Source organism: Psammomys obesus, unplaced genomic scaffold (assembly GCF_907164565.1).
Source record: "Psammomys obesus unplaced genomic scaffold, mPsaObe1.curated_primary_1811, whole genome shotgun sequence".
Lineage (NCBI taxonomy): Eukaryota > Metazoa > Chordata > Mammalia > Rodentia > Muridae > Psammomys > Psammomys obesus.
Window position 1 is genome coordinate 1,853,272 of NW_026587215.1, and position 13,017 is coordinate 1,866,288.

The 13,017-nt window shown below is 48.7% G+C and overlaps 1 protein-coding gene across 1 annotated transcript in view; it reads right to left on the bottom strand.

Annotated features, from left to right (window-relative positions):
* Josd1 (Josephin domain containing 1) overlaps positions 1-9,216 on the bottom strand; it is an 11,846-nt gene extending 2,630 nt beyond the window's left edge. The window contains exons 1-3 of the mRNA XM_055603067.1: positions 8,135-9,216; positions 684-812; positions 374-568 (exon numbers count right to left, since the gene is read on the bottom strand). Of these exons, the coding sequence (XP_055459042.1) occupies positions 374-568; positions 684-812; positions 8,135-8,319 (509 nt within the window). The 5' untranslated portion in view covers positions 8,320-9,216. The remainder of the gene's footprint in view (positions 1-373; positions 569-683; positions 813-8,134) is intronic.
* Positions 9,217-13,017: the final 3,801 nt, after the last annotated feature.

The window sequence follows — 13,017 nt, forward strand, 5'->3', positions numbered from 1 at the left end:
GCCTTGAATTTACAGTGATCCATTTGCCTCTGCCTCCCTGAGTGCTGGGATTACAGGCGTTCACCAATGTGCCTGTTGAGAGAAACCCTGTCTTATGCCTGGTCTGAATGTCACCTTCCTCTGAACTGACAGTTGTCTAAATGGACAGGTGACAATGTCAGCCCAACCAGACCAGAAAGTTAGAGTCACAGGATATGAAACCTGTTAAAGGGATGGAGTCCTAATTAAGCCTCTAATCCAGGACCCTCTGATTCCAAGATGGGAAAGGACGCAAGGACAAAGGAATTTCATTTGCTTTGTCAAATAATCAGAAGAACTCCGCTTCCCCAGCACACCAAGGTAAAAGCCCAGCAGCCCATCCTCTGAGGGTCACCTGAGCTCACTCTCGCCTCCAATCCACTCTGGCATCTTGAGTTTGGAGTCAAGATTGTAGTAGGCCCCTCCCACCTCACGAACGCAGATCCAATGTTGCCTTTTGAGTGGCAACTTGAGTGGACCCCAGCACAGGCTGGAGGGCAGGTTCATGATGAAGCCCATGACGTTAGTGAGAGCAATGACACCCACGTCCCTGCAGAAGAGAAAAAGTGTCAGGCTCTGGGGCAGCCACACTCCATGGCTGCCCCATTCACTTGGGGTTGGAACCACAGCCTGCTCCTGTCAGCAAATTAAGTTTGGTTCTCTACCTGCGCTTGTCCCACCAAACAGCTTCATAGCCTTTGGTCTGAAGTGCTGCCATAATGACATTCACATCATAGTTCCCATTTCCCAGCATGCTCTTCTTGTGGGGCGTCACCATGGTGTTTGGAGACAACCTACAAATGTAAAAGGAAAAGCTCAGGCTTGCTCATCTGCCCAGCCTCCCCAGCCTTGTACTGACAGAAAAGCATTGAGAGTTGCCCCTGGAAGCTGGTTCCCTCAGCAGAACAGTCTCGCCAGTTTCTACCTAAGCAGTGCACGCCTGGCTCCTGCTGGCCTAGAGATTACCTCTCCCAGTGCAAAACAATTCAGGAAGGTTGAGACCTCTCCGGCCTTTTGGGAGGAGTGCTACAATGAAGGGAGTGACCACAGGAAATGATCCACGGAGGCACTGGTCTCCTTTATGAACTGTCACCACAGTCTTCCTACTGCTGCTATTTCTGCTCTGATACAAACCTTAAAAACAAAACAAAACAAACAAAACCCCTGACGAAGCCAAGTGCGGTGGCACACAACTTTAATTCTGGTACTCAGGAGACAGAGGCAGGCAGATCTTTCTGAGTTCAAGTCCAGCCTCATGTGCTTAGCTGCAGTTAGTCAGAACCACATAGTGAGGTCTCCGCTACAGGAAGCACTAGTTAATTGGTATGTGGTGCTTTAAACAGCACAGATAGTAACTGTTACTCCTCCCTTCTGCAATTTAAATACTCTAAAGCTTGTACTTCCATAATCATTAAAATATTCAAAGGTGACAGTGCGGTGGCCGAGACAGGCGGCATAAATGCATGAACTGGAACCAAATGAAAGGCAATTAAAAGTAATGAGGCCTATATTAAACTGAAATGTAGAACCCATCTCCAGTCAGTGTGTGTGTGTGTGCGCGCGCAGCCAGAGCCAATTCTGGGACACTACAGCTTGACTTCCTGTCACAGGGATTTTATTTTGCTGTGTTTTGTTTTGAGACAGTCTCACTAGGTAGCTGCTCTCACTTAGAGCTTGCTCTGTGTAACACAGATCTGCCTGCCTCTGCCTCCCAGGCACTGGGACTACAGGTGTGTGCCACCACACTGAGCACCACTGAGATTTAGGGCTGCAGAGCTGGTTCAGTGGTTAAGGGCACTGGCTGCTCTTCCAGGTTTGATTTCCAGCACTCACATGATGGAATTCCAGTTCCTGGGGATCCGGTGCCTTCTGGCTTCTGATGGCACCAGGCACACATATGGTACACAAACATACATGCAGATAAAATACTCCACACATGACCCTAACCACTCAACCTCATGTTTTTCTCTCTCAAAAAATATAACAACAAAAACAGAAAATCAAACTTAAAAGACAGAAAAAATCTATTAGACAAAAACCAAAACAAACAAACCAAAAACCAAACCTACATATTTATAGTCATGCCTGGCTATAAATCTTTTTTTAATTTGAAAGTTAGGTGATTTTTTTTTTTCTTATAAAGGGTTTCATGTAGCCTAAGCTAGCTTCAAAGTCACATTTGGCTGAAAAGAACCTAAAACTCCTGATCCTCTTGCTTCCAACTCCTAGGTTCTGGGAATGCTGGGTGTGTGCCACAGCACCACACTCAAGTTTGGTGATTTCAACTGATTTGTCCATGAACACTACGAGCTGACAGACCTTAGCTCAAACCTGGGTTCACGAGAATCCAGTTATGTTGCTTACAGTGGAGGACCACGGTTCAGCGTGGGTGGGATGGGAGGTGGTGTCCGGCTGCTGAGCAGGAAGGTCTGCTGAGTCCTGAGACCTCCGTGGAGGACTAGAACAAAGGCTCTGTACCCGCGGTGGGAGAAAGCAGTGGAGAAGAGTCCCAGCTTGGGTGGTAACAGATCCTTCGCTCTACCTACCCTCAGGAACCTGTGTGTGGCTTCAACCTTTCCTGAGAGCCTCTGACCAATATGGAGAAGGTGACCCCACCAGAGATAAGACTAACATTTCAGTCTCCTATTGGCTACCTCCCTGCAGGCTCACGCCCAGGGCTATACTCTCCTGGGTCTCCCAGCTCCATACTCAGTGTGGGGGGCTCTGAGCATCTGAAGGGCATCTAATATTTCAATACATTAATAACAGAATGAACCAGCAAGGTCCATGGCTTTTTGTAGGAACCCACGAGTCCCTAGCATAGTCTTTATCTTCAGCCTACAGGAGAAGGTTACACAATATGCTTCAGTCCTCCACACCAGCAAACTATACAGACATCTGTTCTGAGGGCTACTTCTCAGGACTGCTGTCCCAACATCTCAGTCCCCTCTCATCTCTTCAGAAGTCTTTTTAAGATTCACACCCTGTCCTGACTTTCCTAACTGGAGGCCTCTAGTCTCACACTGAGCTTTAGGAAGACTCCCAAAGGCATCTCCTTGCCTCCAAATGTTCCTTCCAACAGTTCAGCACATACATTTCCACCACACTCCCCAAGGCATCATTTCATCCCCTTCTCCAGAACTGACAGTTTTGGTTGGCCAATTCCAAATCCCACCCCGCTGCTGAGCGTGAAGTATATATACTTCAGGCACCAAAACCGTGTATGTGGCCTTTAGTGGTTTCTCCTACTTCTGAATACATGCCAAATCCCACAGCTTCTTCAGGCTCAACCTTCCATCTTCTCTTTCACAGAATACTTCCTGACTCTGTGAAAATGGAGGGAGACTCAGATGGCCACACATAATCCAAATTTATCCAAACATCATTGATACTAATTTACTGAAGAATTCATTTAGCACGCATTCAACTAGGCAGTGAGTCCTGAAACTCATTTATAAACATGTCCAAGCTGCCCAATACAGGGAGTGATGACAAAGGACTGTCGTCTAGCACTTGGGAGGTGGAGGGTTCAGGATCGTCTTCCAGTACACAATCGTCTTCCTCCCAAAGAAAACACAAACCGATCCATATAGAAAGCTGCGAACAACAATTTCCATTCCATTCTGTTCTGGTTGTCTGGTCCCAAGAAATCTCTTTCTACGAAGTCTGGCATTCAGACAAAAGCCCTCAGGAACTTGGGAAAACAGCTTCTAAACTGATAGCTAAAAAGCATTCTCCTTATCTCTGGCAAAGGGAATCTGGCTCTGCCATTCACATATGCCTGTGGTGTCTACTAACATATCGGCTATGCTAGCTTCCAGGCTCCTTCAATCTCTACTCAAAAACACCTGTTACACACTTCAGAGCCCTCCACCACAGTTTAGATTGCTCCCAGGTACCTGCTCCCCTTAAAGCACTGAAAATCCCACCCCCACCTCACTCCCTTGTTCTTTCTGCTTCCCAGAGAGACAGCCTTGGTGCTTTGGAATAAAGTTTTCCCTTTTACCCACAGAGCAGCTATTTTGGTTTCTTTACTGTGCCCGTCTCATTCACTGGTCACTTGAAGAAGAGTAATTGCCTACTCCTGTGATTATCCTCCTAGCCCCTTTTACGTTAAGGATCACTGGCTGCCCAACTGGCTTAGCGACCTCCTGCACGCTGTCATTTAATCCCTCCCCAATCTTTAGATACTGTAAATAAGGAAGCTGCGGGGTAAAGGGCACAGTGGCTTGCACAGTCACGCACAGCTGGTAGGTGGCACAGCAAGGCTCCAGCCTCTTAAGACAGCACTGGGCAGCCGGACCACCCTACTTCCCCTCGCTGCTCCAGCGGCTCTGCACCAGAGCCTCATGGGTACACCGGCTGCTGCTCACAACTGCCTTGCTGGTTTCCACGGAATCACCACCCGTGCCCTCAGTCTTCTTTAGAATGACTCCTGTGCCTTCTCTGGTGGTGATTTTGGATCTTAATGAAGAGGGAAGAGGGAGAGGTTTAATCAACTTTTTTTCTCCCTTACTTCTTTCTTTCCTCAGAATTTCTTGGTATGTTTCTAAATAAAACAGCTCATAGAAGTATCCGCCATGCCCATCATGGATTGACTACTCCACAGAGGTCAGCCAGGCAGTGGTGGCACACACCTATAATCCCAGCACTCAGGAGGCAGAGACAAGCAGATCTCTTGAGTCTCAGGGCAGCCTGGTCTACCAAGCAAGTTCCAGGACGGCCAGGGCTACAGTGAGAAACCAGAAACCAAAAAGAAAACCCTCAGCACTCTGCTCCGTAGCTCACCTTCTCAGACTTCAATATGGCTCTTCCCACCTTCTCAAGACTGAATGAATGGTGCTTACCCTTTGTGGCCACTCAAGGACATTCCTAACCTTCCGGTTCTTTCCATTAGAATGTTCCCCTGGTACCCAGCTGGCTTCTGTCCAATCAGATTTTAATAGCTATTCTACTTAGGAGGAGTGCATAGGCAGCTGTAAGACTATCTCATCACTAAAATAATGGGGAAAGGTCAAAAAAATACAAAACAAAATAAAACAAACAAACAAAAAAAATCTTAAGCCTAAGCATTTCAAAAGTAGCCTAGCACAAGGGCTGGAGAGATGGCTCAGTGGTTAAGAGCACTGGGGACCCAGGTTTGGTCCCCAGAACGGACCCGGCTGCCCACAACCACCTGTAACTCCAACAAATGTACGTGGTGCAAAGACATTCATACAGGCAAAATATCCCTAACACATAAAATACAAATGAATAAAATCTCAAAATACAGTAAATGCTTCTGCAAGCTGAGAAGTGAGCAGTGGAAGAACATTTGCTGAGCACGCATAAGGCCGGAGTTCAGTCCTCTTTGAGTGTGCTTCCAGACCCTTCTTTTTCAGTTTAGACACACATGTGGTAGTAGTCTGGGAGGTGAAATAAACACTGATGATGGCATGTCCACTCTCGGAGGTGTTTTCTCCTGGATCAAGCCTGAGTTACACCTGATTCCTCCCTTCCCCACACTCCTGCTGCTCATCAGCACTGGCTCAGCTCTAAATTCTTACTCATTTCTATTCTGACCATGAGTCATTCTCTACCACTCTATTAAAACTCCACCCTGCTTTTGTATTTCTCCTCCTTCAACTAGCTAAAACTCAACTGCTCTGATGAACTTCCTCTCAACAAACAGCTCTTGGGAACAGTCTCCTCCCATTTCTACTGCCCATGAGCCACATTTTAAAAAAACAGCACGCATGAACCTTGTCAGCTTTCTTCTCTTTGAATGCCAGTTTCGAAAGAGGCCATCTTTCACTTCTAAACTGCCCCACTGTCCGTGACGCTCCCTGCACCTCAGTCTCTTACACCTGTCCACTGTGCAGCCCGAGGCGCCCTGCTCGGCTCGTTTCCTCTACAGGACCTCCCAGTACCTGGCATGGTGCAAGCGCTCTTCTACATTTTCTTCTAGGTTCCTTCCATACCTTTTTGAGATACAGAATCTTTACAAATAGAAATGTTCTATAAGAGAACTACTTTTCTGGAATTCTATTAGCCTGTACTGTGCTGACTGGGAACACAGAAATATATCACAATATATCATAAATATATCACAAAAAAGCTTCACAAGGGACAGGGCCCTGGTCCCATGTGGGTGCTTGGCACATATTTAGCATCTTTCATTCAGGAAAACACATCTGAAAGATGCACATGATTCTCCAAAAACACACACATCCCAGACCCCCAATCCTGCCCATTTACTAGCTAGAAAGGCAGCTACTGCAGGTCTTGCTTCTCTGAGGAGCTTTTCCAGTCTGCAGCAAGCAGCCAGGAGGAACAGTCTGGACTTTAGCAAATACAAACGCCATGTCCTGATTTCTTCATCTGGAATAATGGGAAAGAATAGAGCCTACCTCCTAAGCTGGGTGTGAGGACTTAGCTGCCTGTGCAAAGAGGGTTTGTTCCTCAGAATGGTGCCAAGTGCTGGTCTGTTAGTGTTCCAAGATGATCATTAACTCCCTTGTCAGCCCAGGAGCCAAACTCATAGAGGTCAAAATCTGTCAAGCTGAGTAGGACTAACTACATTCAATCTGACATTTACTGACTGGTGGGTAAAACTAGGCAAACTACATAAACTCAGTCCTGGCTCCCCACGTCATTGCTAAGGTTGCTTTGAGAATGTCAGTACACACTTATAACATAACAAGCTACTCAGGTGCTCATGTTGAGTCATTTCCCTCTCCCTGGTTACAGATTAGGAAACCATTCAGAGCTGAACCAAAAGGCAGCAGTTCAGAGGCCTGGGTTCCTCCTTTCTGTCACATGACTGGGTGGTCGAAGACACATCTTTTTACTCCTAGAGCTTCACTTCCTGAGGAATAAACTGCACTTGCAGATAATGGTCATGAAGTAAAGGGCACACCTTGCCCTGCTAAGGCAAAGGCACTATTGACATCGGAAAATAATTACTCTCATCGACGTTCCTCAAGAGCCCTCAGGTAGAGCTCTCCTCTCAGACACGTGCGGCTCCTTCAGGATAAGTGGTCCCACCGGTACTGCACAGATCACCCCACACAGGCTCCCTCTAGCTGTACCTGACTCCAGTGCAGCAGCTACTTCATCTCCAATCGAGGAGCGTCAAAACAAAGTACTGCTTAAAGCATGCCTGAGCTTTCGTGGCCCTGAGGTCTGGGTATACCAAACCTCTCCCAGCTGGAGGGATCAAAGCTGCCGTGGACTGCAGTGACACTGCTGGGTCCAGCCGGACCCTGCAGAACTAACTCCCAAGGCCTTTGGTAAAAGACTTTTCAAAACCCAAAGCAACGGGCCTAAAACTGGACTCTGGCCACTTGGGGAGTGACACAGCTGCTCTAAGGGGTCCGCCATGTTTCTCTTGCACCTGGGACCTCCTGAATAATATGCAAACACCCCACCACTGAGCTTCTCACTAGCCCCAAGAAGGTTATCCTGCTTATCATGCCCACCAGAGGAGGAGAGATCTGGAGTCAGCTCCAGTCACAGCGTAGCTGAGCAGAAGCTGCTTCCACAAATTACTTGACCTTTCTGTCCATTTCTCTATCAACAAAGTGACTGTGAGGAGAGTCATACAAAATAACGTATGAAGTGGCCAGCACATGGTCTCCGAAAAGCTAAGCCTTGTGGGTTCACTTTCCTTGTGCTCCTCATCCTGTCCCACCTTTGGTGACAGATGACTGAATGTGTCCCTCCTAGACTGTAAATTCCTTGGTGGCCAGGGCTGGCAGGGAGGCATTCTAGCAATGACCCCAAGTGGCAGGACCAGCCTGAACTCACCCGAGTCCATGGCTTGTCGGGTTATTTGGAGGAAGTTAAGGAGTTCCGCACAGCCCCATCTTCACCCACAAACTGAGAATAACACATGCACCATGGAGCCCCCTGTCTGACCAGATCAGATGGGTGGTGACTGCATAACTGAGGGTAAAGCACAACAGATGGCCCATAGACGGCGACTACCTCCCGTTCCTGTCCTTACTCCTGCGGACAGCATCTAATTCCAAACCCGCAGGTTGGAAGGTTTAGGTCCCCGAGGCATTGCAACCACCCACACAAATTTAGAAATACCAAGAAGCGGGGATCAAGCTGCCAAGCAGGGGAGCCCTACCTCTGGAAAATCTCCTGCAGCGTTTCCCGCGTGAAGGCGTTGCTGTCCTGGAAGACGTTGTTGAGGGCGTGAAGGGCGCAGAGCTCCCTGCGCTGCTTCTCATGGTAGATTTGTGGGGGTGCTGCCTGGGGAAGCTCCAAGGATTCAGATTTGGCCTTGTCTCCTTTCCATGGCATGCAACTCATGTTTTTCGATTTAGGTTCCAGACAGAGCCGATAAACACCCCGCTCCTTCCCTCCTGAGGAAGGTCTAGGCTTCTCTGTCTTCAGATTCCTGAGGTTCACCTTATTCTCTGGTGTCCACGATTTATGCTTTGTCACTGGGCGAAAAGGTTGAAATCAAAAGGGACACACACAGACACACACACACACAAATCCACCTCTTCTGTCTCCTCAATAGAGAAAACAACTTTTGGATTAGTTTATTTAGCCACCACTTGCAAAGCGCCGAATTAAAAAAGGAAAAAGAAGAAGCCACAGAAAACGTACGATTCCTCCCTTTCGCCACCTTCCTCTCCCACCCCCTTTGGAAAAAAAGAAAACACCACGCTTCCCTGGCTGTGTTTTCCTCTCTGCAGATGCCAACTAGGCCTCAATGCAGGAGGGCAGAGCCGAATGGGTCACATCGCTCCTTTTCTTCCATTTCGTCCGAATCACAACAGACTCCGAAGACCCGGTTGGGTGGTGGAGAAAACGCCCGATGCCAACAGCTAGCGAGAGCCGGCGGACGTGCGGTCGCGGGCCGCGCGGGGCTTTCGGGGGCAGCGGTCCATGCCTGCCGGGGGGCAGGCTGACTCGGCCCTGGGCGGAGGCGACGCCTCCCTTCGGCGCGGGCGGAGCCCCGGGAGGGCCGGGGAAGGGGAGCGGCGGCCCGGGCGCCGCCGCGGGGAGGTCCCGCCCGGCCCCTCGAGGGTGCGGCCGGACGCTTCGCCTCTCCCGGTGCAACCCAGGCCCACCGGGCTGGCCGTCCCCGCCGCGACCTCCCGCCGAGACGTGAGGCGGGCCCGGGCGCCCCCGTCCCCGCTGCCTGCCCCGCGGGGACCGCTCGTCGCCCCTTCGCCACCACCTGGGCCGCGCGGGGACGAGCAGGAGGCGCAGCGGCCGGGCACGCGCACCTGAGCCCGACGTCAGCGGCGCTCGCCCGGCGCGCGCCCCAGACACGCCCCCGCGCTGACCCCGCCCTCCGGCCCCGCGTCACGCGTGACGTCGGCGTGACGCAACCCGCGCGGACCGTTGGGGCCGCCGCCTCGCGCTTGGAGGTGGCGCCGCGGCTCCGCGGGCCTGCGGGGCGCCGCTTCTCCGCGGCTCCGCTCCGGGCTCGCTTCCCGCCTGGACGCCGCGGGGCCCTCCTCCCGGCCGGGTGCTCTCTTGAGCCTGGCCCGCGGCTGCAGCCCTGGCGCGCTCGATGTTCACCAGCTCTCTAAGCACTTTCCTGGCGCGGGCGGGCATAATCTTGGTTGGTGAACCCGACCGCCTCCAGTTTTCTTTGAGAGCGGAGGGCGGGAGCCCTGCCGGGAGTCATATTTCAGATGGAAACCAGAGTTGTATTTCAGGTTGTTGGTGTCGTGTTCCTGTTCACACAAACCACTGCCCTTTTGCTCCCGCAACCTCCTCTTGATGGCTGTCGCTAAGCCTTCCTCTCTGTGTTTTCTTTTTCCTTCCAATCCTTTTCTGTAGTGTGCGTGCGTGCGTGTGTGTGTGTGTGTGTGTGTGTGTGTCCGGCCTCGAACTCATTACATAACCAAGAAGGACCAAGACTGTCCCAGTTTGTGTAGGACAGGGGATCGAACCCTGTCTAGAAAAGCACTGTACCAACTAGGTAGGGCTCCCTATTTTCTGAGTTTAGCTGAACACATTGTGTCAAAAGGCAGGCTGTTGGCAGTTCCCTGTGGATTTCAAGTCAGTCATCTCTAGCCGACTTCCTTTCGCATTTTTGTTTGGGAAAACAGATTCGCACTTTCAGAGCGGCGGTTTCTTTAATCCTCAAGACCATTCCAGCAACACGTCTGCGTGGTTTCCACGTGGTAGAGTCCTCTGCCTCCACCTAGACTACTTCTGAATTATCTTAAATTATTTTTGTGTGTGTGTGTGATTTGTAAACCACCAAAAAGTGTATTTACATAGGATTTAGCTCCTAGGAACCTGCTGTGCAGCCAGACTTATTGTAAACAACTTATGTATATTAATTCGTTTATTGCCAAGTGACACATTAAGCATTTCTCTCGGGAAGACTGAAGCTCAAAGAAGTTTTATTGAGTTGTTTGCAATCAGTGTGCGTAGTGAAGTAACATTTGGGCTAAACTATTTTCAGAAAGAGAATGCGAAGATAGGGAATTACCTCTAAAATGTTACTTTTTACACTTACTCTTTCATTCAATTAAACTAAGTACTCGAATATATATACTTTCTGGGGAGAAATCCTATGATGAGAAGGACTTTTTTTGTTGTTTGTTTTTTTCAGTCAGGTATCGGTGTATTCTGAAATTGAACTCTTTCTGGTCATACGGTGCTAAATAATAATCAAAGCAATACAATTAATACAGCGGCACCACTGGTCGCCCCAGACGAGCAGTGAGCAACCTCCAATTGAATTGTTAACATTTGGAGATACTGTGTTGGAGGTTGGTCTGACGCGTGTTACTAGCCCTCAAGATCTAATTACACCTATCCTTGTTTTGTAAAATTACCTAAGATATACCTGACTGGTTGATTAAATGGCCTATACCTGGGCAGGGCAGAACGGGGTAGGGATGCCTAAGATTCTCAGGCTTTTGTGTTCAAGAGACAATCAAGGAAGACAGACAGACTGGAAGAGAGGAGGAAGGAGGATGGGTTAATGTGGAGAAAAAAACCACGTGGGCCGAGAGAAGGGACTCCAATAATGGCATGAAAAGGCGCAGCTGAGGAATACAAGTAAGTACCATAGGATTATGGATGGAAGGTAGAGCAGGTGAGCAGGATTAAGGTGGATGGCATTGGATGGGGGCTGGGAGATGGATGGTGAGGACATTGAGACAGTGTAAGTGAGACAGTGCCCAGCCCAAGGTGAATAAGGCAATTGTAAATCTAACAGCTGCCGGTGTCTTGTTATTTGCGATAGTGGGTTAAATAATACTGTTGTGATAATCTTGGAGCTAATAATAAACCTTATATAATCCAACACTTTTTTTTAATTTACTACAACAGTACTGTTAGAAGCTACAAATAAAAGGTTCCGGACCACAAGGCTGCCTCTCATTTCAGATGCCAGGAGTCTGAACCTCTGGAATTTCTTGCCCATCCACTCTATACACATTCCCATGGCCCTTCCTTGGTCCAGCTTAATTTGCTACAATAGCTCCTTAACACAGGGACAAGCTATTCTTGTATTTACCACTCTATTACAAAGGATATCACACAGGGGTGGCACACACCTTTAATCTGAGCACTTGGGAGGCTCAGGGGGGTGGATCTCTGAGTTAGAGGCCAGCCTGGTCTACAGAATAAGTTCCAGGACAGCCAGCGCTACACAGAGAAACCCTGTCTCGAAAAACCAAACCAAACCAAACCAAAAAACAACTACCACAACTACAAAACCAAACAACCAAACAAAGGATATCACAAAATGTACAGAGAAACCGCCAAATGATAGACACACAGCAAAATATGTGGAAAGAGGGCTTCCGTGCCCACTCTGGGTGAGACATCTTCAGAAACCTTCATAGGGCTTGGGAGACAATTCAATCAGTGAATTGCTTGCAGTATGAGTGGGGACCTGAGCTTGGCTCTCCAGCACCCACATTAAAAGGTGGGCAGAAGGGCACATCCCTTGTAATCTCAGGGGAAGCAGAGACATGAAGATCCTTACGGTTTCCTGGGCAGCTGGTCTAGTCAAATCAGTAAGATGTGAGACCTGTCTCAAAACTAAGATGGAGGGGGCTGGAGAGATTATCCAGCAGTTAAGAGCACATGAGGCTCTTTCAGCATCCTCAGCATCCTCAGCATCCACGTGGTACTCACAGCCACCTGTGACTCCAGTCCCAGGGGCTCTAATGTCCTCTTTCAGTCTCTGTGGGCGCCGGGCATGCATTTGGTGCCCATACGTACACAGGCAAAACAGTCATATACATAAAATAAAAACAAATCTTTTTAAGCCCAGTATGATGTCTTTATCCCAGCACTCAGGAGACAGAGGCAGATGGATCTCCAGCAACTTAAAAGGATATATATGATGGAGATGGGGCTGGCAAGGTGGATCATCCAGCAAAGGTATTTGCTGTGAAAGCCTAGAGACTTGAGGTTTGATCATTAGATCCTATGAAATGGTGAAAGGAGAGAGCCAACTCCAAGAAGTGGTCTTCAAAGTGTGTGCATGGCATAGGTGTGCCCGCTACACATCACACACACAATCATAAATATTAGTTCCTCAAGACAGGGTTTCTTGAGGTAGACCTGGCTGTCCTGGAACTCGATCTGTAGACCAGGCTGGCCTCAGACTCACAGAGATCTGCCTGCCTCCTGAATGCTGGGGTTAAAGGCGTGCGCCGCCACCTAAATTTTCTTCTTAAATCTTTCATTTTAGTCTGTGAAAACTTTCTGTCCAGTTGACTTGCTGGCATGCAAAAAAAAAAAAAAAAAAAAAAAAAGTCACTCTGGAGATTCCAATAGTTTAAGGAACTGTAAAACAGGAAGTAGACTAAGACCTACCACACCTTTCACACTGCACAGTTGATTAGTGAAGAAAACAATGGCATGATACTTGGCTTTTCTAACAAATCAAAATTTTAATACTTTAACTACATCACGGGATCAGATTAAAGAGTTGGTAATGAGCAATTTATCTAGAAAAAAAGGCGGGGCATCAAAATAACTTATGAAGAAGGAGATGTAGTTAGTGGAATGCTT